Source organism: Hemitrygon akajei, chromosome 5, assembly GCF_048418815.1.
Source record: "Hemitrygon akajei chromosome 5, sHemAka1.3, whole genome shotgun sequence".
In the NCBI taxonomy this organism is placed as follows: Eukaryota; Metazoa; Chordata; class Chondrichthyes; order Myliobatiformes; family Dasyatidae; genus Hemitrygon; species Hemitrygon akajei.
In genome coordinates, this window is record NC_133128.1 from 51372003 (window position 1) to 51398906 (window position 26904).

A 26904-nucleotide genomic window follows, 5' to 3' on the forward strand; every position below is an offset into this window, starting at 1 on the left:
GAGCAGCCGTTTGGCCTCAGTGAGGTAGAGGTCTGTCCGCCAGACTACTACAGCACCACCTTTGTCTGCAGGTTTGATGGTGAGGTTAGGATTATTTGACTACTATGCACTTGAACAGTACAATTTGACTTCCTGTCCTGCCAGCAACAAACCGGTCATTAGCTTTAATTTGCAAACAAATTGTTCAGGAGTTTTCTGTCAGCTCTCATAGATTTCAATCCCTCAACCAAGAATTGAAATCCCACTGTATATTTCAAATTCTAACCTTTAACGTTCCCTGGCTGCCAGCTTGATTACTCCTAAAACCAAATGATGCATAAAGATCATAAACCAATTCAGCAGAATAAGGCCATTTGGCCCACTGAGTCTGATTTCCTTCTCAACCCCAATCTGCTGCCTGCTTCCCGCAACCTTTCACACGTTGACTTTCTACCTTAAATACACCCAATAAGTTGGCCCCCACAGCCACCTGTAGCAATGAATTCCACAGATTCACTGCACTCTGGCTCAAGAAATTCCTCCACACCTGCATTCTAAATGGACCTCCCTCTATTCTGAGGTTGCATCCTCTGGTGGTCCTAGACTCCCTAAGTAGAGGAAACATCCTCTTTGCATCCACTCTATTGAGGCCTTTCAACATTTGGTAGGTTTCAGTTAGGTTGCTCCTCATTCTTCTAAATTCCAGTGAGTAGAGGCCCAGAGCTATCATACGCTCCTCATATGATAAAGTCTTTCATACCTAGTACAATTTTTTGTGAAGCTTCCTTGAACCCCCTCCTCCAAAGTCAGCAATGTCCCTTTCTTGGATAAGGGACCCAAAACTGTTCACAATAGTCCAACTGAGACCTCATCGGTGCTTTATAAAGCCTCACACTACATCCTTGTTTTTATATTCTTATCCTTTCAAAATGAATGCTGACATTACTTTTGCCTTCCTCACCACCGACTCAACCTGCAAGTTAACCTTTAAGGAATCCTGCAAGAGGATACCCAAGTCCCTTTGCACCTCGGATTTTTTGAGTTTTCTCCTTTTAGAAAATAGTCTACACTTTTATTCCTTCTACCAAAATGCATGATCATACCTTTCCATCTGCCACTTCTTAGCCCATTTTCCAAATCTGTCTAAGATTTCTGGATAATTAGGACCCCTTCTGGGGCACGTGGACCTGTAAAAAGGGACTGGCTGTGCTTCAATCTGAGGGGGACCAATATTCTTGTGGGCAGATTTACTCGAGCTATTGGGAGTGGTTTATACCAATATGGCAGGGGATGGGAACCATTATGATGGAACTCAGGATGAGCCAGCAGGTTTACAAGAAGATGTATGTAACATGAATGTAAGGAAGGGCAAGCCAATGATTGGGTACAAATGCAGACAGAGCAAGGAGTTAAATTGTACCACAGAGGCAAAATTCAAAAGGCGAAGACTGCAGGACTGAAGGTGCTGTACTTAAACGTGCGCAGCATTTGGACAAAGGTGGACTAAGTTTTGATTGGAGATTGTTTGGTAGGATATTGTAGGCATCACTGAGTGTGGCTGAAAGAAGGCCATAGTTATGAGCTTAACATCAAAGGATATACTTTGTATTAAAAGGACAGGCAGGAAGGCATAGGCAGCGGCGAGGCTCTGTTCGTAAGATGGAATTACATCTTTATAAAGAGGTCAGATAATGTTGAATCTTTGTTGGAGTTAAGAAACTGCAAGGGTGAAAAAAAGACATTATGGGAATCGTATATAGGTCTCCAAATAGTAGCCAAAATGTGGGGTTGAGATTGCAAAGGGAGCTGGAAAAGGTATGCAATAAAGGTAATGAAACAATTGTAATGGAGGACTTTAATATAGAACCATAGAACATTACAGCACAGTACAGGCCCTTCAGCCCTCCATGTTGTGCCGACCCATATAATCCTTAAAAAGTACTAAACCCACACTACTCCATAACCCTCTATTTTTCTTTCATCCATGTGACTGTCCAAGAGGCTCTTGAACACCCCTAATGGTTTTAACCTCCACTACCATCCCTGGCAAGTTATTCCAGGCACTCACAACCCTTTGTGTAAAAAAACTTACCCTTGATGTCTCCCCTAAACTTCCCTCCCTTAATTTTGTACATATGCCCTCTGGTGTTTGCTACTGGTGCCCTGGGAAACAGATACTGACTATCCACCCTATCTATGCCTCTCATAATCTTGTAGACCTCTATCAAGTCCCCTCTCATTCTTCTAAGCTCCAAAGGGAAAAGTCCCAGCTCTGCTAACCTTGCTTCATATGACTTGTTCTCCAAACCAGTCAACATCCTGGTAAATCTCCTCTGCACCCTCTCCATAGCTTAACATCATGCAAGGGGATTGGGAAAATCAGGCTGGTGTTGGATCACAACAGAGGGAGCTTGTTGAATGCCTATAAGATGGCTTTTTAGAGCAGTTTATGCTTGAGCCTACTCGGGGAAAGGCCATCTTAGATGGGGTCTTGTGTGATAACCCAGATCTTATTAGGGAGCTTAATGTAAAGGAACCCTTTGGAGGCAGTGATCATAATATGATTGAATTCACACTACAATTTGAGTTGGAGAAGTCAGATGTATCAGTGTCACAATGGAATAAAGGGAATTACAGAGGCATAAGAGAGGAGTTTGCCCAGGTGGATTGGAGGAGCATACTGGCGGGGATGACGGCACAGTAAAGGTGGTTGAAATTTCTGGGAATAGTTCACAAGGTGCAGGATATTTATGTTCCACAAAAGTTGTTCTTAAATGGCAGGGGTAAGCAACCACGGCTGAGAAAGAAAGTCAAGGACTCCACAAAGGCCAAGGAAAGGGCATATAGCATAGCAAAAATGAATGGGAAGCTTTTAAAATCCAACAAAAGGTTTCTTGAAAAGCTACAAGAAGGGAAAAGATGAATTGTGAAGGCAGACTAGCCAATAATATAAAGCAGTATACCAAAAGTTTTTTCAGTTATATTAAGAGTAAAAGGGAGGTGAGAGTTGATATGGAAATACTGGAAAATGATGTTGGTGACGGTAGTAATGAGGGACAAAGAAATGGCAGATGAACTTAATGGGTAATTTGCATATGTCTTCACTGTGGATGACACGAGCAGTGTGCCAGAGGAATGTGAGTGTCATTGTTATTACAAAGGAAAAAGTACTAGGCAAACTCAAGGTCCTAAGGTGCATGTCACCTGGATCAGATGGATATATTCCAGAATCCAGAGAAGTTGCTGAAGAGATAATGGATGACTGTAAGATTGCAAATGGCACTCCACTCTTTAAGAAGGGAGCAAGGCAAAAGAAAGGAAATTATAGGCCAGTTAATCTAACCTCAGTGGTTGGGAAGTTATGGAGTCTATTATTAAGGACGAGGTTTTGGGGTACTTGGAGACTAATGATAAAAGCATGGTTTCTGTAAAGTGAAATCTTGTCTGACAACTTCGAGGAAGTAACAAGCAGGGCGGACAAAGTAGAGGCAGTGGATGTCATTTACTTGAATTTTCAGATGGCATTTGATAAGGTTCCCATGGTGTTACAGGAAAGATTTGGATCGCTGAATAGCTGATAGGCAGGAGGCAGCGAGTGTGAATAAAAGGGGTCTTTTCCGATTGGCTGCTGGAGACTAGTGGTGTTCCTCAGGGGTCAGTACTGGGACTTCTCACATTGTTTATCAATATTTGGACAATGGAATTGATGGCTTTGTAGCAAAGTTTGCTGATGATACGAAGATAGATTTTGGGGTAGATAGTGCGTAGGAAACAATGTGATTGCAGCAGGAATTAGACAAGTTGGAAGAATGGGGGATAAAAGTAGCAGATGAAATACAGTGTTGGGAAATGTATGATAATGCATTTTGATAAAAGGAACAATAGTGCAGACTATTATCTAAATGGGGAGAAAACTGAAACAGAGGTGTAGAAGGACATGGGCGTCCTTGTGTGCAGGATGCCCAGAAGGTTAATTAACAGGTTGAGTCTGTGGTAAAGGTAAAGACATCCCATTTGGTGACAGGGAAGCACGTATTAATGATCAGAAGTGAGGGATTAGGAGGGGAAGAGAGGCAAGTTATATATATTTTAAAAAATACATTCTGATTTGACACAATATGGCAAATCCAGCATTTTGAAACTTTATTTGTGGTGGAACTCTGTGGTAGATAACTGAAAGAACACCCTCAGCAAACCACCCAACAGGCACACCTAGAACGCCTAGTTCATGTTTTCAAATATGCAATTCCCAATATAACACCAATTAAAATGGCATTTGTGACACAAGTGAAGCCTCCAACTTGTTTTTCCTGGGTCAGTGAAATAAAATTAGTTGTGCATTACTGTTTTTAGGAAACCACGGAGAACAAAATTTCCACAATCTTCAGAACAGATAGCATTTCAATATGCCAATACAAATTTAAACTAGAGCTTTTTAAAAAATGTTAACAATTCCCATTGTATTTTCCCGTAAGATAATGTTTAGACACTCAATGCAGAAATAAGCCTAATAAACCAAAATAATAAAGTGGAAAATATATTGCAGATGCAGGAAAAGGAAACAAGATGAAGAAATGGGGAAATGAGCTGAAGAAATGTGGGAAATGAAATAAACGGTGGAACTAAAACGAAGAGATTGAACTGCTCTGACCAAACACCATCATAGTAACAGTACTTATGAATATTTGGGTTAGCTATTGCAGGCTGATGTTCTCGCATCACATTCAAATATTAACTCCATCTCCCTATCATCACAGAACTTGTACAGTGGTTTGTTTACATAAGAGCACCCATGGACATTGTAGGAAATTCCATTTTCAAGTTGAACATATAATACAAAAATGTAAGAGAGCAATATTGTCTGACTTCCTGAGTGTTTCCAGCATTTTTCCATTTTATGTGAGATTTCTACTATCTGCTCTGTTAAGGCTTTTAGAACAAAACTGTTGATGGAGAAGTTTACAACAAGCATCTCATTTTCCATGCTAATTTCAGCCTGAATGGCTGAATCATCCTGCATTAATCAGGTCAAAACTGCCAGAGGAATTTCATAGCTTTAGTAGAACTGGCAGCAACATTTTGTCCACATCTGTATTCAAGTTTTCACAATCAGCATCAGATTGATAAGGGCAGCATCTATGGAATGAATAAACAGTCAATGTTTCAGGCCGAGACCCTTCTTCTGGACTGAAGTCTTCAATCAGTTCCTTGGTCTTACTGACATTGAGTGAGAGGTGTTTGTTATGACACCACTCAGCCAAGTTCTCAATCTCTCTTCTGTATGTTGATTCATCACTCCCTTTGATACAGCCCATAACAGTGGTGCTATCAGCAAACTTGTATATGGTGTAGAAGCTGCATTTAGCCATAGAGTCAGAGGTGTAAAATGTGTAAAGCTGGGGTGTAATTACACATCCTTGCTGTGCTGATGAAGATTGCTAAAGAGATGATTTGCCAATCTGAACTGAATTGTCTACAAGTGAGGAAATCCAGGATGCAATTGCACAAGGGGGTATTGAGGCCCAGGTCTTGGAGTTTACTGATTAGTTTCGAGAGGATGATGGTGATAAATGCTGAGCTATAATCAATAAAGAGCATCATCCAAATGGATGCATCATTGCTGACCAGATGGTCCAGGGTTGTGTGAAGAACCAACGAGATAGCATCTGTTGTAGACCTGTTGTGTTGATCAGAGGATTGGAGTGGATCCAAGTTGACATTTACAAACCCCATTCCCAGAAAAGTTGGGATATTTTCCAAAATGCAATAAAAACAAAAATCTGTGATATGTTAATTCACGTGAACCTTTACTTAACTGACAAAAGTACAAAGAAAAGATTTTCAATAGTTTTACTGACCAACATAATTGTATTTTGTAAATATACACAAATTTAGAATTTGATGGCTGCAACACACTCAACAAAAGTTGGGACAGAGGCATGTTTACCATTGTGTTACATCACCTTTCCTTTTAATAACACTTTTTAATCGCTTTGGAACTGACGATACTAATTGTAGAAGATTTGCAATTGGAAATTTTGTCCATTCTTGCTTGATATAAGACTTCAGCTGCTCAACAGTCTGTGGTCTCCGTTGTCTGATTCTCCTCTTCACGATGCGCCATACATTTTCAATGGGACATAGATCTGGACTGGCAGCAGGCCAGTCAAGCACACCCACTCTGTGTCTACAAAGCCACGCTGTTGTAGCCCCTGCAGAATGTGGTCTGGCATTGTCCTGCTGAAATAAGCATGGATGTCGTGGGAAGAGATGTTGCCTTGATAGCAACATATGTCTCTCTAAAATCCTAATATATGCCTCAGAGTTAATGGTACCTTCACATACATGTAACTCACCCATGCCGTGGGCACTGATGCACCCCCATTCCATCACAGATGCTGGCTTTTGCACCTTTTGCTGATAACAATCTGGATGGTCGTTTTCATCTTTGGCACGGAGAACTTGACGCCCGTTTTTTCCGAAAACTAGCTGAAATGTGGACTCATTTGACCACAGCACATGGTTCCACAGTCTTTTGGTCCATCTGAGATGAGCTCGGGCCCAGAGAACTCGCCGGCATTTCTGCATAGAGTTGATGTATGGCTTCCTCCTTGCGTAATATGGTTTCAAGTTGCATTTCTGGATGCAGCGACGGACTGTGTTAAGTGACAATGGTTTTCCAAAGTACTCCCGAGCCCAGGTGGCTATAATTATCACAGTAGCATGACGGTTTCTTAGGCAGTGCCACCTGAGGGCTCGAAGATCACGCGCATTCAACAGTAGTTTCCGACTTTGCCCTTTACGCACTGAGATGTCTCTGAATTATCTTTTCACATTATGATGTACTGTAGATGTTTGAAAGACCTAAATTCTCTGCAATCTTGCGTTGGGAAATGTTCCTTTTGAACTGACTAACAATTCTCTCACGAACTTTGGCACAAAGGGGTGAGCCACGACCCATGCTTGCTTGCGAAGACTGAGCCTTTGATGGACGCTACTTTTACACCCAGTCATGATACCTCACCTGCTAACAATTAGCCTGCTTAATGTGGAGTCTTCCAAACTGGTGTTACTTGAATATTCTGTGCACTTTTAAATCTTATTTTAACTCTGTCCCAACTTTTGTTGAGTGTGTTGCAGCCATCAAATTCTAAATTTGTGTATATTTACAAAATACAATTAAGTTGGTCAGTAAATCTATTGAAAATCTTTTCTTTGTACTTTTGTCAGTTAAATAAAGGTTCACGTGAATTAACATATCACAGGTTTTTATTTTTATTGCATTTTGGAAAATATCCCAACTTTTCTGGAAATGGGGTTTGTAGGCAGGAGCTGGTACATTTCAACATCAGACTCTCAAAACAGTTCATCACTGTGGATTTCAGTACCACTGGGCAATAGTCATTTAGAAAGGTTACCGCGCTCTTCTTGTGCAGTAGTACGACTGAAGTCTGCTTGAAGCAAGTGGGTACCACACACTGCCGGAGTGAAATATGCAGGTGAGAAGAGGAAAGAGGCCAGAGAGGGGAGGGGGTGGGGGAGGGAAATCTATTTATTTATTTAAAAAAAATTTTTTTTATTGGTTTTTCAAAACATTTTACAAAATTAAAAACCCCAAATCCCAATGAGGAGCATTAATACAGTGCAAGATTAAGCATACAATAACAATATGCTACAAAGGAAGAGAATTTAACAAAAAAGCACCTAAATTAAAGACAAGTGAGCTTAGTGTCCTCCCCAAGCCCCACAACACAAGAAAAAAACAACAACTACTCCAGACCAACCACCACACAGTATAAAGAGTATAAGTCCGGACAGTCAAACTCCCAGACTGTGAATACACTTAGCAACAGAGGATAATAATGCCTACTACCAAAAAAAAGGGAGCTGAAAGCAAGGGACCGAAAAGAAGAGAGAAAAAAAGAAAAAAAACCCTAGTCAAGAGGAAGGTTATGAAAGTACTCGATAAAAGGTCCCCAGACCTTTATGGAACTTTAGATCCGAATTAAGAACTGAATAATGAATTTTTTCGAGGTTCAAGCAGGCCATAATGTCGTTAAGCCATTGCGCATGAGTGGGCGGGGCAACATCTCTCCATCTAAGGAGGATCAAGCGTCTCGCCAGGAGAGAGGCAAAGGATAGTATTCGGCATTTGGTCGGACCCAGACATAAATCTGTCTCGCCCCAAAAACCGAACAGAGCAATTAAGGGGTTAGGTTCTAGGTGCTGATTCAGAATACCCGATAATGTAGTGAAGACATCTTTCCAGAATTTCTCCAAGCTAGGACAGAACCAGTACATATGGATGAGAGGCCACGCCCCTCTTGCATTTATCACAGAGCGGACTAATGTCAGGGTAGAATCGAGATAGTTTAGATTTAGACATATGGGCTCTATGAACAATCTTAAACTGTAAGAGGCAATGGCGAGCACAAAGGGAGGTTGAGTTAACCGATTTGAGAATTGAGTCCCAGCTCTCCTCGGATAAGGAGATATTTAAATCCTGCTCCCAGGCCATTTTAATTTTATCCACAGGGGCCCGTCGTAAGCCTGCTAGTTTATCTCGGATAATTGAAATTAAACCTTTACCTAGTGGATTAATGGAAAGAAATAGGTCCATAGCATTTTTCGCAGGCATTTCAGGTAAGTTAGGAATTAAAGGAGCAGTAAAGTGTCGGATTTGGAGATATCTGAAAAAGTGAGCGTTAGGCAGGTTGAACTTAACGGAGAGCTGCTGAAAAGAAGCGAAGCGATTATCAATGAAGAGATCTTCAAAATGTCTAATGCCCTTCCTGTACCAAACATGGAATGCTGAATCGTACGTAGTAGGTAAAAAAAGGTGATTATGTGCGACAGGGCTAGAAACGGAAAACCCCTGGAAACCATAGCATTTCCTGAACTGAGCCCATATACGCAAAGTGTGTCTAACCAGAGGATTAGCTATTGATCTGGGCAGACTGCTAGGGAGTGCAGAGCCAAGAAGTGCAGATATAGATAATTCTTTAGTGGAGCTCAACTCCATTGCCACCCAGTTAGGGCACTCGGGTTGACAGTGGAAGAAAGACCAGAAGGCAGCACAACGTATATTAGCTGCCCAATAATATAAACGAAAGTTAGGTAAAGCCATGCCACCCTCTTTTTTAGATTTTTGGAGGTAGATTTTATTAATTCTAGAGCGCTTATTCTGCCACAGATATGACAAAATAATAGAGTCTAAGGAATCAAAAAAAGATTTAGGAATAAAAATTGGGATAGATTGAAATAAGTATAAAAATTTGGGGAGAACATACATTTTAACAACATTAATATGACCTACCAAGGACATAGATAGAGGTGACCATTGTACCAGACTCTGTTTTATAGCATATGAAAGATTGACAAAGTTTTGAAATTTATTTTTTAATGCAAGGAGAAATTAATATTCATGCCATCAGGTTGGAAGCTAACCAGATGGAATACAAGGTATTGCTCCTCCACCTGAAGGTGGCCTCATCTTGGCACAAGAAGAGGCCACGGACCAACATGTCAGAACAGGAATGGGATTCGGATATAACATGGTTGGCCAACGGGAAGTTCTGCATTTGGCAGATGGAGTGGAGGTGCTGAAGTGCTCCCCCAGTTTAAGACTGGTCTTACCAATAGAGGCGGCCGCTTCTGGAGCATTGGACCAAATAGACAATCCAAGCAGATTCAAAGATGAAGTGTTGATTACCAACAAGGATTGTTTGAGGCCCTGAATGGAGGTGAGGAAGGAGGTGAATGGAGGTGAATAGGCAGGCAAAGAGTGCGATTAATGGAGGGCGAATACACAAGGGAATCATGGAGAGAGATCCCTGTGGAAAACAGGGTGGTAGGGGAGGGAAGAGGAAAAGTAAAGGTATCTTGAGTTGTCGGATCTTTCTGGAGTTGCTGGAAGTTGCACAGGATAATTGGTTGGACGTTATGGTAAGGACAAGGGAACTCCACTATTAAGGCAGTAGGAAGATGGGGTCAGTGCGGATGTGCAGGAAATGGAGGAGATGCGGATGAGGGCAGTATCAATAGCGGAGGAAGGGAAACCACATTCTTTGAAGGAGGAGAACACGTCTGACTTCCTGGAAAGGAAATGTGGTGGAGACGAAAGAACTGAGAAAAGGGAATAGCATTTTTACAGGAGATAGAGTGGGAAGAGGTAGAGTCAAGATAATCGTGGGAATTGGTAGGTTTATAAAATACGTCAGTTGATCATTTATCTCCGGGGGAGGGGGAGGGACTGAGAAAGGGGAGAGAGGTCAGAAATGGAACTTCAGAAGTGAAAATTGGAATTTTCTTGCAGCAGTACATTGCAATACATAATAAAAACAATAAATTACAATAAATCACAATAAATGCATATATTAAAAATTAAATTCAATAGGTAATGCAAAAGAGAGCACAAAAGAGAAAAAGTTAGTAGTGTACAGTATATGGATTCACTGTCAATTCAGAAACCTGATGGCAGAGGGAGAAGAAGTTGCTCCTAAATGTTGAGTATGTGTTTTCAGGCTCCTGTACTAACTCCTTGAGAAAATGGGGATGTCCTGGGTGAAGGGGTCCTTAATAATGGATGTTGCCTTTTTGAGGCATTGCCTTTTGAAGAAGTCCTCAATGCTGGGGAGGATAGTGCCTATCATGGAGCTGGCTAAGTTTACAACTTTCTGCAGTGCTCTCCAATCCTATGCAGCAGCCCCACCACACTAGATGGTGATGCAACCAGATAGAATGCTCTTCACAGTACACAGTTTCATTTTAATCAGTGCAGGCTAATAAGTTGTTAAAGTATTATTTTTGAAAGTTCAAAGCATTTTTTGGTTTGCATCTGTTTGGAAATTCTGGTCATTTGTATAACTTCCGAGCTTAGGTCACTCAAACAATCCATATTAATTTAACCTTCCTAAAAATATCTATTACAGAGAAAATGACAAACCATTTAATGTGTAGGTCTAACATTGAGAGGAAACCTTTTGTTCAATGGAGATGTTAAAACTAAAGTGATATGAACTGAAACCACATGCAGCCAGTAAAGATTGAAGCTGGTCTTGACAGCATGACATTGTGCTGCATCTGGGCTTAATCACATCAAAGTGAAACTGAGTATTGAGAGCTTTGTAAAAATCCTGAAGGCATCCTATACTAGAAGTAAATTCAAAACAAACTATAATGGAACACAAACTTTGGCAAAGATAAATGCATAGCAAAAAACACAATGACTCCAGATAAGACATTTTATCAACATGGGTAAAATACAATCAAGTGTAGCTTTGTTTCTTTGTGATATTCCTCTCCCCAGGATCCTACTTTACTTTCAAAGAGAAAATGAAAATGCTGTTCAAAAACAGAAAATTAGTGTGTGTACTTTTTTTTTTACAAGATCACAATGAACCAGAGATGTATGAAAAAATCAGTAGTATACAGAATACTTAATAGCTTGAATTGTGTCACCATGCTGTGAAAGCACATCTTGTATTAGTCCTATAATTGTATTTACGACTTGCAACTATATGGCTGCCAACAAATGAAGCCTCATTTCTGTGATAATTCAACAAAGCAAATTGAGTTTGTGAACAGATTTTAAATGTCAGATGCTGGAATCCAGATCCTGTCAAAAAAGGGCCTTACAGCAGCTTTGCTGTCTTTAAGAACTTTTAAACATCTCTTAATTTCCCAATGATCTTAAATATTTGGAAGGGTAAGGTACAATAGAAAACTACAGTAATGTTAAAAATACATGTAAACTCCAAAAAATAATTAAAACAAATGCACATTGAAATAAATTTAAAGAAAACTATTTATTTTAATGGCTGCAATGCTTCTTAAATAAATGGGGTCATCAAAGAGACATTAGCCACCTGAAGAACCAAATACAAAGCATATATGGTCAATGAGCTCCAGGAAGAAAACACACCCTGAAGAGAGTGGCAGAAGAGACAATCAGAGATAATGCCCTGGTTAAGATTTCCACTGCTATGCTGTGAGGTAGTTTATCTTAGCAGTTTTCTGTAAAAGCAGTGTGCCATACTGTAAAGTGTGTTTTGGCTTCAGCTAAGATAAGGACCCATGTTGTCCAACTTAGTAAAGTGAGTAAGCCAATCAGGATTGTGGGATGTGACAGAAGGTTCTAGAGAGTTGTGGAGAAGAATTCTCTGAAGGACAGTAGACTGGTTTGGGGTCTTTTGGCAGGTACTGCAGAGCAGGACAGAAGGGAAGATGCAGCAGAATGTTATTGGAAGGAGAGTCCCCATTGCAAGAAAAACTTTGTGCAGATGAATGGCTCCAAGGAGAAAGGACCTGAGAGAGCAAGTTCATTCGAAATGATCTTCGAGGGGAGTTTGTAATGTGGTGGGTGCTTTCACTCGGATCGTGGGTCCAGCGCGCGAGTAAAGAAATACATCCCCAAATACTCGAGTATATGCTCCACTGTTATGTGCAGAATGGGCTGGTTTAACTGTAATTTTCTTTTTGTTTCTGTTTGTTAAAGTTGACAATTTGATAAATATATTTTCTTCATAATTTTATGCTGGTATACGATCTGTCATTTTTGGGCTACCAATAATTGTGTATGGGCAGAATTTACACAGCATTTGCTCAAATTGAGGTTTCTTTGATCGGAACATCACAACGTTCCTGTTTGGTTGAATCCCAAATCGTAGTGAGCCTGGATATATATTGCTTATGAAAGGTGGCCTTCTAACTGTTAAGTCAAGGAGCTGTTAGCAGAGTTAGCTAATGAACCAAGTCTGTATACGAACCCTGGTGAGAGGATTACTCAAATGTGCCAGCATTTGATCTCTAATGCCTTTCATACTTCAGTTCCATAATGTGAAAGTAAACAATGATCCATGAAGGACAGAGCTGAAAGTCTGCTAATGGGGAAAAAAAACTGAATTGGTCCATTTCATCTCTGATAGTAAAATATAGGTGTTGTGAACTAAGGGAGCATGGTATTTAACTAGTTAACTAAAGTGCTTTGCTGTTATGCAAACAGAAATAATTTTACTATAACCATGCAGTGCAATAATCTGGAGTGCATGCATATACTGCTCTCGATAGAATAAATAACATTTTTGATTCCAGAAGTACTTGACTCTTCTTACTCTTCAAAATTCAAATTCATTAATCAAAGTACATACATGTTACTACCTCGAGATTCATCTTCTTGCAAGCAACACATGTGCATGTCTGAATTTTGTAAGTACTATAAAGATGTAAAACGCAAGTAGTTTTCATTCTTGGGCCTCTATAGCAAATTAACTTACCTCAATTATACAAGAATTGGCCAGGTGGTTGGCAGTGAGGAGGAAAGCTCTAGACCAGGGGTTCCTAAACTGGGTCCACAGGCACCTTGTTTAATGGTACTGGTTCATGGCATAAAAAGGCTGGAAACTCTGCTCTCAACTGTGGGCAGATGGTCAATGCTTATAGTCAAGTGGGCAGAAATGGAAATGAATCTCAGTCAAGACAAGATGGAGGTGCTGCATTTGCAATGTGGCAAAGGAATGCACCATATACAGGAAGGTGCTGAAAGATACAGAAGACGGAAGGGCTTTCAAATCTAGTACCATTAGTCTTTAACAGGAAGACACACCAACTGGTGATATGAGAAGGGCATAAGGCTAGAACTGTGCACACAACTAGTTGGACCATAGCTCCTTTGCTGTTGTAATTTTTCAATTTGTATTACAGTGCCAGAAATGAGCAACCAGAAGGGAATAAACATTCATCATCCTGGTGAAAAGATGATCCACATGTCAACAAACCAAAGACAAAGGAAAATTTCTATTTTAATATGTCCATCATACTAATGACAGAATAAATAACAACAATCCTCCAGTTTATATCCTCTAAAATCTAACTTTTCTAAACTACAAACTTTACTCACTCTAATTCTCTTGAGCCAGTCAATTTCATTGTTGAGCAGAACTTCTGCGTTAGGCAAGTTAATGTTACTGTTGTACGCATAGTTAAGCAGATGCCTTAAAAGAGTGAAGTAGTCTGCTGAATGCTTTGCCCTCTCTCGTGCAGTACTCTGGCATCAGGAAAACAAATAAAAATTAAATGCAGTTAATATCATTATTGTTAACAAGTTTTAATACATTGATGTTTGCTTATAAATCAATTGATTGATTACCCTGTTATCATTTGTCATTTTACAATTAGACTTCAAAATAAGTAACAATGTATTAAGAGTGCTATACAAAGTCTTGAAAAGTTGCTTACTGCTAATACTGTGAAGAGCAGAGTGATGAAGAAAAGAAGCGGTCGATGTCCCATACAGCATCTGGTAGCCATTAGAAAGAACTGCTCTTGGGCCATCTGCCTAACTGCTCTGTAAAATATAAACAATTTAGATTTTAGTTTGAATTGCCATCATATCTGCATGTTTACAAATTCTTTCAAACAGTTTTGCCATTTTTCTTCTTCAGTTTCTTTAAGCTATACTAGCACATGGCTCCAGTTAACAAGGAAATTGGTCAGCCTCATTATCTCTGTTCAACAACTTGGGGTTAGACAAGGAACTCTTGAATAAGGAAGGCAAGTGTTGTTTTGCGAAACACTAGGAGATGACCATTTCTTTTTGAATGACAAAGGAATGAAGCAGAAGGAATGTATCTGGTGCTACCACCTACCTGGGGGAAGCAACGGTGGCCTCCGGCACTGAATCTGGCCCTGTGGCTCAGAAGGGTAAGGAATTAAAGAGGATGGCAGCAGCAACAGGGGACTCTATAGTTAGGGAGACAGATAGGCAATTCTGTGGATGCAAAAAAGAAACACGGATGGTAGTTTGCCTCCCAGGTGCTAGGGTCCGAGATGTTTCTGAACACGTCTACAACATTCTAAAAGAGAGGGTGAACAGTCAGAAGTTGTGTTACATATTGGTACCAACAACGTAGGTAGAAAGGAGGAGGAGATCCTCAATACAGAATACAGGGAGTTAGGAAGGAAGCTGAGAAGCAGGACCTCAAGAGTAGTAATCTTGGGATTGCTACCTGTGTCACGTGACAGTGAGGATAGGAATTGAATGAGGTGGCAGATAAATATGTAGCTGAAGAATTGGAGCGGGGACAGGGATTCAGATTTCTGGATAATTGGGACCTCTTCTGAGGCAGGTATGACCTGTACAAAAGGGATGGGCTGCACTTGAATCTGAACGGACTGATATTCTTGCCATTGGTTTACTCGTGCAGTTGGGAGTGGTTTAAACTAATATGGAAGGGGGATGGGAACCAGTATGATAGAGCAGAGGATAAGCCTGGAGGTTTACAAGTAGATGATGGGTGTAACGTAACTGTAAAGTCAGTCAAGCCAATGATTGGGTACAAGTGCAGACAGAGCAGAGTTAAACTGTACCAGAAGCAAAATTCAAAAAGGTGAAGGGTGCAGGACTGTGGGTGCTGTACTTAAGTGCATGTAGTATTCGGAATGAGGTGGATGAACACATGGCACAATTAGAGATCGTCAGTATGACTTTGTGGGCATCACTGAATTGTGGCTGAAAGAAGGTCACAGTTGGAAACTTAACATCAAAGGATATATTTTGTATTGAAAGGACAGGCAGGAAGACATAGGGGTGGTGAGGCTCTGTTCGCAAGATGGAAATACATTTTTATTAAGAGATGACGGACAGAGAATGTTGAATCTTTATGGGCAGAGTTAAGAAACTGCAATGGTAAAAAAAAACATTATGGGAATCATATACAGGCTTTCAAATAGTAGCCAAGATGTGGGGTTGAGATTGCAAAGGGAGCTGGAAAAGGCACGTAATAAGGGTAATGTCACAATTGTAATAGAAGACTTCAATATGCAAGGGGATTGGGAAAATCAGTTTGCTGTTGGATTGCAAGAGGAGGAAATATGTTGAATCCCTACGAGATGGCTTTTTAGAGCAGCTCATGCTTGAGCCTACTTGGAGAAAAGCAATCTTAGACTGGGTCTTGTGTAATAACCCAGATCTTATTTGGGAGCTTAATGTAAAGGAACCCTTAGGAGACAGTGATCATAATATGATCAAATTCATACTGCAATTTGATAGGGAGAAGCACAAGTCACGTGTATTAGTATCTAAATGGAATAAAGGGAATTCCAGAGGCATGAGAGAGGAGGATGCCCAGGTGGATTAGAGAAGGATACTGGAGGTGATAATGTCAGAGCGAGGATGGCTGAAGTATCTGGGAATAGTTCACAAGCTGCAGGATAGATATGCCCCACAGAAGTAGCTGTTCTCAAATGACGGGGTAGGCAACCGCAGTTGACAAGGGAAGTTAAGGACTGTATAAAAGCCAAGGGTCAATGGGACTAGGCAGAAAAATGGTTTGGCACAACCAAGGGTCAAAAAGCCTGATTCTGTACTGTAATGTTCTATGGTTCTATGAAGGGCATATAAGGTAGCAAATCAGAGAGGGAAGTTGGATGATTGGAAAGCTTTTAAACTCTAACAAAAAGGCAACTAAAAAAGCTATAAGGAAAAAGATGAAAAACAAGGGCAAACTAGCTAATAATATAAAATAGGATACCAAAAGTTTTTTCAGTTATATAAAGAGTAAAAGGGAGGTGAGAGTTGAAATTGGACCACTGGAAAATGATGCTGGTAAGGAAGTAATGGGGGACAAAGGAATAGCAGATGAACTTAATGGGTACTTTGCATCTGTCTTCACTGTGGAAGATACTAGCTGTATGCCAGAAGTCTGTGAGTGTCAGGCACAGGAGTGAGTCCCATTGCTATTACAAAAGAAAAAGATGCTAGGCAAACTTAAAGGTCTTAAGGTGGATCAGTCACCTGGACCAGATGGGTTACATCTCAGAGTCCCAAGAGAGCTTGCTGAAGAGAAAATGGATAATGGTCATGATCTCTCAAGAATCACTTGATCCTGGCATGGTCCTGGAGGACTGGAAAATTGCAAATGTCACTCCACTCTTTAAGAAGGTAGGAAGGCAAAAGGAAGGAAATTATAGGCCAATTAGCCTAACCTCGGTGATTGGGAGGTTATGTTGTCTATTATAAAGGATGAGGTTTTGAGGTACTTGGAGACTAATGATAAAATCATTGAAAGTCAGCATGGTTTCTGTAAAGTGAAATCTTGCTGGACAAATCTGTTACACTTTCTAGAGGTAGTAACAAGCAAGGTAGACAAAAGAGAGGTAGTGGATATCATTTACTTGGATTTTCAGACGGCGTTTGATAAGGTGACGCACGAGGCTGCTGAATTAAAGATAAAATCCTCTGGCATTGCAGGAAAGATACCAGCATGGATAGAGGATTGGCAGGAGGCAGAGAATGGTAATAAAGGGAGCCTTTTCTGGTTGGCTGCCAGTGACTAGTGGTGTTTCCCAGGGACTGGTATTGGGACTGCTACTTCTTACATTGTTTTTGAATGATTTAGATAATGGAATTGATGGCTTTGTGGCAAAGTTTACGGATGATATGAAGACAGGTGGAGGGGTAGGTAGTGCTGAGGAAGCAATGCGATTGCAGCAGGATATAGACAAGTTGGAAGAATGGGGAAAACATGGCAGATGGATATGGTGTTGGGAAATGTATGATAATGCATTTTGGTAAAATAAACAATTTCATAAGATACATACTATATTCTAAATGGGAAGAAAATTCAAACATCAGAGCTGCAGAAGGACTTAGATGTCTACATACAAAACTCCCAAAAAGTTAATTTATAGGTTGAGTCTGTGGAAAGAAGGTAAATGTAATGTTGGCATCTATTTCAAGGGGAACAGAATATAAAAGCAAGGAGATAATGCTGTGCACTTTACAAGACACTAGTCAGGCCACTCTTGAAGTACTGTCAACAGTTTTGGTCCCCACATCTCAGAAAGGATGTGTTATCATTGGAGAGAGTCCGAAGGAGGTTCACGAGGATGATTCCTAGAATGAAGGGGTTAACAGATCAGAAGCGTTTGGCAGCTTTGGGCCTATACTCATTGGAATTGAGAAAAATGCCAAGGGGATCTCATTGAAACCTACCGGATGTTGAAAGGACCAGGTAAGGTGGAGCAGACTCAATAGGCTGAACAGCCTAATTCTGCCCCTATGTCTTATGATCCAGAACCCTACTGTAAGTGATGGAAGTCATGAATGATGAATACTCAATATAAAAGACTGTTGGAGTGAAGGAAAGAATATAGGTAATCTATCGTTCGAAGAATGAAATGTCTGCAAGAACCAATACAGGCAAGAGAAGATCCCTGGAGGGAATGGTGTGTGTGTGTACACAATTTCAGCAAAGAAGACACAAAAAGTGAGAAAACAGCAGAACAAAGTGGAAACTTTAAAGGAAGCAAAATGGGGAATGGTGTAGTCTAAACAGCTAGGGGAGTAAAGGGGTGCAAAAGCATATATTGATAGCTCACCTCTCACTGAGACTGAAATAAGAGATGTGAAATAAATGAATGGGAGAGTCAGAAGTACATCCTATGAGTGACTGAGCTGGGTGGAAACTAGCAAAGGCACTGAAATGTTACCATTCTACATAAATGCAAGTAACAGCACCAATACAATCATAAATATAACAGTAAAAGTGCTGAGAGAAGGCAAATGAACAAGATAGAATCAGATGTTGTTGTATATTCCCCCCCAAAAAATAGATGCAGATTGGGCCCACAAGTTCCCCTTGATGCACCTTTGATTTGGAGTTCCAGGAATTATTAAGAAAGACTGCAATCTGTAACCTGATTTTGGGGGGGGGGGGGGGGGGGGAGAGACAGTGTTGGTGTAAGTGGAGTAGTTGGGTCTCTTTTCAGGGAAGTGAAAGGCCTACATTTAGTACAATAGAACAGTCCAGTTTCCTGGTCATGCCCATCTTATCTCCACAATGGATACAAATTCTTTGACAGTTCCATTCCACACAAGGATGGTCTGAAGTCCCTTCAGCTCTCTTTTCCAAAAATAGCAATAATCATGAAAAACACCCTCAAGTTAATTAACCCAGTGAATTAACAGATGTCATTAAAATTTCGTACAGCTATTTTTTATATTATTCATATTATTTAAAATCTTCAATTTGAAGTGTCAAATTAAGAGTATCAGAACAACAAACTGATCAAAGTTACAAAAGAAACTGATTTCTGATCGTGATGCTTCGTTAGATAATTAGTCTATAACTGAATGTTCAAAAATATAAAAGAAAAATCAAGTCCATGAAACCCCTTAATATTTCAGTATAAATATGCAAATGTAACGACTTATATTTGCTTTAGTTTTAGTAATTTATCCATTACCAATTCAACTTTGGAATGCCAAGCAATTCTGTGCAAAGCTGAAGTACTAAGCCGAAACATTCCTTACTTTGTTCTTTAAGGTATGTTGGCAAATTAATTCAACATTCAAATTGATCCCTATACATTTCTTACGCATTAAAACACTTATTTCTTGCCCACTTGTACCTTAATGCAACTATTAACAGTAATATAAACCAATTTGTAAATTTCCTTCACACAGATTCATCTTTCGTATTCCATATCTACTTATTAAGCCCTCATATCTCAACAAATCAACTTAATTTGTATAAATAATGAAACAAAATATTGTTTCACACATGACATTCTGTTTCAGAATCTAGTACTCCATTCCATCTGGCAGTTATGAAAACTGTACTTACTTGCTGTGACAGTGGAGCAGCAAATCAATTATGAAGGTCTGCCATGCCTTTTCTTTACTAAGTGTATCCAGTGCTGTTGGAACCAGTGCAAAGCACAGTGTCATCACCTCCAAGGCTTCACAGCAAACATGCTCATCTTCAGAATCAGGTTCACTTCCTGCATTTGTCTTCAAATACAAGAAAACACAATTTAAGGCAATCTGTTAAAGTAGCACATTCAGACCTACTTTTAAAAAACATTTAAATTTGAACAACCAACTGTTCTTTAGAAATGTTTTTCCTCCTTCAATCTTTGACAAATGGTAACAGGAATAACAATCACGAATTACATTTTCTGAATTAGATAAATATAGTTAAATGTAAAATGACTTAATGCACACTTCCCAAGTGCACCAGCACCTCTATTTCCTCAGAAGATAAAGAGATCTGGCATGTCCCCTTTGGCCCTCACTAATATTTATCGATGGACCACAATAAACACCTCATCCGTATGCATAATGGCTTAATATGACAAATATCTGCCCAAGACGGTAAGAACCTGAAGAGTTGTGGATACAACTCAGCAGATCCTGCCTCCCCTCCATTAGTCTGTTGACACCTCTAGCTGCCTTGGTAAAACAGCCAACATAATCAAACACCCCCAAGGCATTCTCTCTTCTCCCTTCGGGCAGAAAATTCAAAAACCTGAAAGCACACATCACCAGGCTCAATGACGCTTTTATCCTGCTGATACAAGACTACTGAATATTGCCCTAGTACAATAAGTTGGACTCAACTTCACAATCTACTTCATCTTGGCTTTGCACCATTTTGTCTGCCTCCACCACTCTTTCTCCGTAACCGCAACCCATTCTCTGCATTGTTATTGCTTTCACCTTGTACTACCTCAATATAATGATGTGATTAAATGATCTCAAAACAAATTATTCACTGTATCTCAGTGTATGTAGATGCCATGAAGATTGGCGGTATTGTGGATAGTCGAGAAGGTTCTCATAGGTTACAAGATATAGAAGGGATGCAGAAAAGTGGCAGATGGAGTTCAATCCAGAAAACTGTTTAAGTGATACACTTTGGAAGATCGAACCTGAAGATGGAGTATAAGGCTAATGGCAAGAATAGAGGTTACTTGAAAATAAACCAAAACTGCTGAGAGACTGAGTATGGGAATTGACACTGTATGCTGCACTTCTAAATTACTGTTTTCCAAGTAAAAAAAAAAGTACATTTGATCCTTCATTATGAAACCAGCAAAGACAAATGGTCTTTTAGTGAAAAAAGAAAAACAAAACTAAATTAGCAATATAACGAAATAAGCAATTAGTGTTCAAATTAGCGTAATTAAGTGGTCAACAAAAAAATCACTCCAGCTCACACATTCTCAACTAAGACAAAGCGTGAGTACTTAACTATACTTATTTGCTTCTACCGTACTCCAACCCACATAACAAGTTATCAAAATTAATAATGGACAGACAATAGATAAATGGTGTCTACATCCCAGACCCTAATTATTACACTATAATAATTACAGCTACATATTACAAAAAATAAGAGACATGCAATCTTCAAGGATAACATCTTTAACATTTATGCAAATATTCTCTTTTTTCAAGCCAGGCTGTGTAAAAGTTATCTAGGCCAGAGGTGACCAGCACTTAGCCCAGTTCAGAGTGATCTTTATCACCACTGTCTGTCAAGTCAAGTCAAAGTCATGAGATCAAACAACCAAAGTAAGTGAAGCTTCTAGAGCTGTAGCTGAAACTTCTCAAACCTCTGCCTCCTGCAGAAGACAGATCTTGGGTTATAAGCCTGTCCAGATAGCTAGTCATGGTCTTGATGCGCATCTGCCACACAAATACTTTTCTGTCTGGAAAGACTTGAATGACTCTTCCCAAGGTCCATGAATTTCAAGGCACTGAGTCAACAACTATAAGCACAATGTCTCCTGGATGAAGTTGCATTTTATTTCAGGCGTTCCCGTAACTGTGGTAAATACTCCTTGACAAACCTTTTCCAAAACAAATTTGGCATGTATTGAACCTACTTCCATCTATGTACGATGAGCACAAAAGTCTTCCTTTTGGAATTCTCCTGGGGTTAAGTATGGTGAGGTTTTCAGAAGCAACAGATGTTAGTGCTTCCAAATCATTAGGATCGGAAGGGATCCGACGACCATTGATAATAGCCGCTACTTCATAAAGAACTATATGGAAACCCTCTTTGTCAAGATTCTGTAACTTCGTAGTACAATTAGGGACATTTCACACTGAACCGATCAATCTTTCCCATGTTCCACCATGATGTGAACCTGCCAAAGGACTGAAAAATCCACTTAAATTCTTTTTACTCCTATACCATATGGTCTTATCTTTCCTTGACCTATGGTGCTTAAGAGAATGTGTCCTTTTTCCTGAGGTTGAGCTTCTCCATGAGGCCCAGTGCAGAACACTGCTGTACTTCCTTGATCTAGGAAAGAATAAGTAATCACTGTCTTGTTGCCCTTATTATACTTCACTTATATTGGAAATATAGGAAGCCATTAGATACCAGGGCACTACTCACTGGTGTATCTGATTCTTTCATGACTTATTTTGATTCTGCACCCCTTTTGTCAGAGTGAACATGAAATATGCCAGGATGCTTGCCACCACAGACCTTGCATGAAAGACGCTTCCTGTAATCCTTGTTGATGTGCCCTGTTCATAAACAGCCAAAGTAGACACCATTTACCTTTAGGAGCAATCTTCTCACTATGAGCCCTTTTCTCCAGCTAAGGACACAAATCTAAAGCGTGTTAACCCTCACAGAACAGCCATACTTCTTTGGCTGATGAGACCATTTCCCTTCTATTAGTTCCAGGTTTTACTTCTCACAGTGGCCAGAGTAGCAGCAAAGCTGCTTCATTTTATTTAGCCATAGAATGAAACCATGACTGAGTTTTGTTCACACCTTTGCTTAATGCAGGTGATGTAGCATCTTGTATGTTCTCGAACACCGAATCTGTTGCAATTTTTGCAATCAAAAGTGTCAGCAAAAGCAGTCTTATGGTTGTGCCTTTCTTGCAGTTTAAAAACCACCACTCTCCACTTATCCCTAAGCATAGAGGGCAATTTCTTTTATAACAATCGACATATTGGCAGACATACCAAGCTCACGCATGTAATACAGTTCTTCCATGGCATTGCAACAGCCTCTAAGAAAAAGACTGCAGTCTTGAAGAGCTTACACATCTTCAGATTTGGGAGATTTCTCAGAAAGAGCCTTTTGCATGTAGCAAATGTAATTCTCTGTTCATTACCAAAATGTTCCTGTAGTAAGGCCTTAGCTTTACATATCCTTTCATAGGGTGACCCCTAGTGTATTGTAGAGGCAGTAACTATAGCTGTTAGTCTTGCCTTCAACACCACTTTCAAAAGCCTCGAATGCATGATACTGCAAGGGATCGCCATCGAAGATTTGAATCTCTTTTAGGCAAAGATGAAATGTGCTGTTGTTGTGCCAATAGGTTGGTATTTCACTTTGCTTCTTCACAATATCAGTAGTACTATTTTGACCGCTATCGTCTGAAACAAGAGTCTTTCCATGCTGTAAGTGAATGCCCCCTTGAGTTCTTTGAGCTGCTGGATAGGACACAGGTTCAGAGTGCCTCATTAATGCAGACTGAGAGTAAACACCCTGAACTACCTCGGGGGGGGGGGGGGGGGGGGAATCTCGTTCATGCATCTCAAACACTTGAGGAAGAAACGAATCAACATTGCCATCGAGTGTTTTTGCTTTCTTCTATGCCTTTTCAATACAGGAACTCGCACCATGGGACTGTCCTGCTGGAGCACCTTTAACATTTGCCACACTTGAAGCCTTTAGCACATTAGCCATATGTGCGGCAATTTCTTTCTGCAACTTAAACTACACCCTCCTTTTGCATAGCTGCTGCTCCTCTTGCTCTTCCAGCACATTATGGTCCTTCCATAATAGTTAATGTGTGATTAAGGCACCTACATCAGCCTCTCTTTTAATGTGTGCAGAGGAGATGACATCTGACACTGTTACTCAGTTTCACGTCATCCTGTGGCTCCTCTGCTATATGCATAGTCAAAACATGTCTTGGAATTTGAGAGACATTGTCTGATGGAAGATGAGACACATTTACTTATTGTAGCACCTGACCTTCAATGTAACATGTTGAGTCAACAATTGTTTCACAGCCTCTATGAATGCACCATGAAACAATGTAAAACATTGTTTCCTCTGTTCATCCTTGGGAAATAATAACAACAGTGTCTGATGTTACTTAGCAACAACTTCACAGAGATAGTCAAGTCCTCACGATAAGGTTGCACCTGCAAGGCATTTTCTTTATTTTTCATAAGATCCTCCTGAATTTTGTTCACATTTGTCTCATACTCCTTTTGAAGACATTGAATTTGATTTGCCTTAGCTTTAGCAGAAAGTTTAGTTCATCTTTTGTTAGCCCCAACTTCAGGGCTGCTGACATCAGTTCCATGCTTCAATTTACTTATGTTACTCTCTCCTTATTGTGCAACTCACAATTACCTCTTGGCTTGCCCACAGCACATTGGTAAAATACACCAGTGAGATTCCATTCAATAAACATAGGCAACAAATAAACTGTCAACATATCCACAGTGCTTAAACCAGACCAAACGAAGTGTTCAATTCAAATGTTGGCTGAGAAACTGAGCACAGATTTGACACTGTATGATGCGCTTCCAACTGAGATCAAAGTTGAAAAAAGTATGTTTGATTCTACATTACAAAACCAGCAAAGATGAACGATCTAATAGCGAAAAAAAAACTAAGAGAACTAATTTAGCAATGTAGTGAAATAAAAGTAATCAGCATTCAAATTAGCGTAATTAACAGACAACAAAAGCATATCAACTGTAGGTCATGTACTCTCAACTAAACAAAGACAAGTGTAACTATAGTTATCTGCTTCCACCATGTCCAACTCACGTGACAAATTACTGAAAACCATATTAAATGTGCAACACAAAATACAATTCTGACAAAAAATAGATACATAACTTCTACAACAGGATTCTTAGCAGTATGGAGAAACAGAGGAATCTTGAGGTCCAAGTCTATAGATCCCTCAAAGTTGATAAGGTGGTTAAGAAAGCATATGGTGTGCTAGCCTTTATTAGTCAGGGGAGTGAGCTGAAGAGCCATCAGGTAACGTTGCAGCTCTAAAATGCTGCATTTGCAGTATTGTGTTCTGTTCTGGTCACCTCATTATAGGAAGGATATGGAAGCTTTCAGAGGGGAGATTTATCAGGATTACAGAATGTGTCTTGTGAGAAAGAATTGTGCAAGCTGGGGCCTTTCACTTTGGAGTGCAGGATGAGAGGTGATTAGATAGAAGTGAGTGAGATTATAAGAGGCATATATCTTAAGCATTCTGAATGGATGTTCAGTCCCTATACAATTCTATCTCCAATCAAGAAGGCCTCAAAGCTCTCTGCTTCTTTTTTAACAAAAACAACCAATCCCTCTTCACCACCACCCTTTCCCCATCTAGCAGAACTGTTCTCACCCTGAAAAGTTTTCCCTTCAGCTCCTCCCGCTTTCTCCAAACTCAAGGGGTAGCCATGGGCACTTGCATGGGGCCCAGCTATGCCTGCCTCTTCATTGGCTACATAAAACCAATGCTATTCCTGAATAAATGCTATTCCCTTCTCTGTTTCTCCGCAACATCTGTTTCCAGGATGTGGCTTTCTGTTCCAGGACATTAAAGATATCCTTCTCCTTTAAAGAATGTGGTTTCCCTCCCTCCAGGATTGATGCTCCCCTCACCCACATCTCCTCCATTTCCTGTACATCTGTGCTCAACCTATCTTCCTTAGTTTCCCTACCACCCCATCAGCCTCCGCATCCATAGAGTATAACAGCACAGAAACAGGCCCTTCAGCCCTTCTTGGCTATGCCGAACCACTTTTCTGCCTAGTCCCACTGACCTGCACCTGGACCATATCCCTCCATACTCCTCTCATCCATGTACCTGTCAAAGTTTTTCTTAAATGCCATTCATCTTGTAGCTCATTCCACACTCCCACCACTCTGTGTAAAGAAGCCCCCCTTAATGTTCCCTTTAAACTTTTCCCCCTTCACCCTTAACCCATGTCCTGTTTTTTTTTCTCCCCTAGCCTCAGTGGAAAAAGCCTTCTTGCATTCACTCTGTCCATACCCATCATAATTTTATATACCTCTATCAAATCTCCCTTCATTCTTCTACCCTCCAGGGAATAAAGCCCTAACCTATTCAACCTTTCACTGTAACTCAGTTTCTCAAGTCCCGGCAACATCCTTGTAAACCTTCTCTGCACTCTTTCAACCTTATTGATATCCTTCCTGTAATTAGGTGACCAAAACTGCACACAATACTCCAAATTTGGCCTCACCAATGTCTTATACATTGGTGATTATAATTGGTTATCCAACACATTATCCTTTGTAACTTCCACCATCTTCAAAAGGATCCCCCACTAAACATACCTTTACCTTCACTCCCCTCCACTTTCCACAGGAATTGCTCCCAGTGATTCCTCTGTCCATTTGTCCATCCCAACTATTCTCCTGCAAGCAGCCGAAGTGTTACACCTGCCCATACACCTCCTCCCTCAACTCTATTCAGGGCTCCAGGCAGTCCTTCAGGATAAGATTCACCTGCCAATCTGCTGGGGTAGTCTATTGTGTCTGATGCAGCCTCCTCTACATTGGTGAAACCCGTCTCAAACTGGGGAACCACATCATTGAGCACCTCCGCTCTATCCACCAAAACGAGAGCTTCCCAGTAGCCAGGCATTTTCAATTCCTATTCTGGCATGTTGGTCCATGGCCTCCTCATGCCAAGATGAAGCCACTCTCAGGGTGGAGGAGCAACACCTAAAATTCCACCTGTGTAGCTTCCAACCTTATGGCATGAATATTGACTTCTCATTCCAGTAAACAAATCTGCCCCCCACAACAACTTCCTCTATTCCCCACTCTGATCTTTTACCTATTCTTACCTGTTTATTACTTCCTCTTGCTCCTTTCTTTTCTCCAATGGTCCACTCTCCTTTCCAATCAGATTCCTTCTTCTCCAGCCCTTGACCTTTTCCACCTACCTGACTTCACTTGTTATCTTCCAGCTAGCCTCCTTCCCCTCCCCTCTCTACCTTTTTATTCTGGCATTTCCCCTCTTCCTTCTCAGTCCAAGAAGGGACTTGGCCCAAAATGCCAAATATCTGTTCACTTTCACAGATGATGCCTGACCTGCTAAGTTCCTTCAGCA

General features: G+C 40.4%; 1 protein-coding gene across 4 annotated transcripts in view; it reads right to left on the reverse strand.

Annotated features, from left to right (window-relative positions):
* Window positions 1–26904, reverse strand: part of usp9 (ubiquitin specific peptidase 9) — a 284080-nt gene that overhangs the window by 61332 nt on the left and 195844 nt on the right. For all 4 annotated transcript variants that reach the window (XM_073045518.1, XM_073045519.1, XM_073045520.1 and 1 more), the window contains 3 exons: window positions 19605–19771; window positions 14215–14323; window positions 13877–14023 (listed from right to left, as the gene is read on the reverse strand). In XM_073045518.1, the coding sequence (XP_072901619.1) occupies window positions 13877–14023; window positions 14215–14323; window positions 19605–19771 (423 nt within the window). The remainder of the gene's footprint in view (window positions 1–13876; window positions 14024–14214; window positions 14324–19604; window positions 19772–26904) is intronic.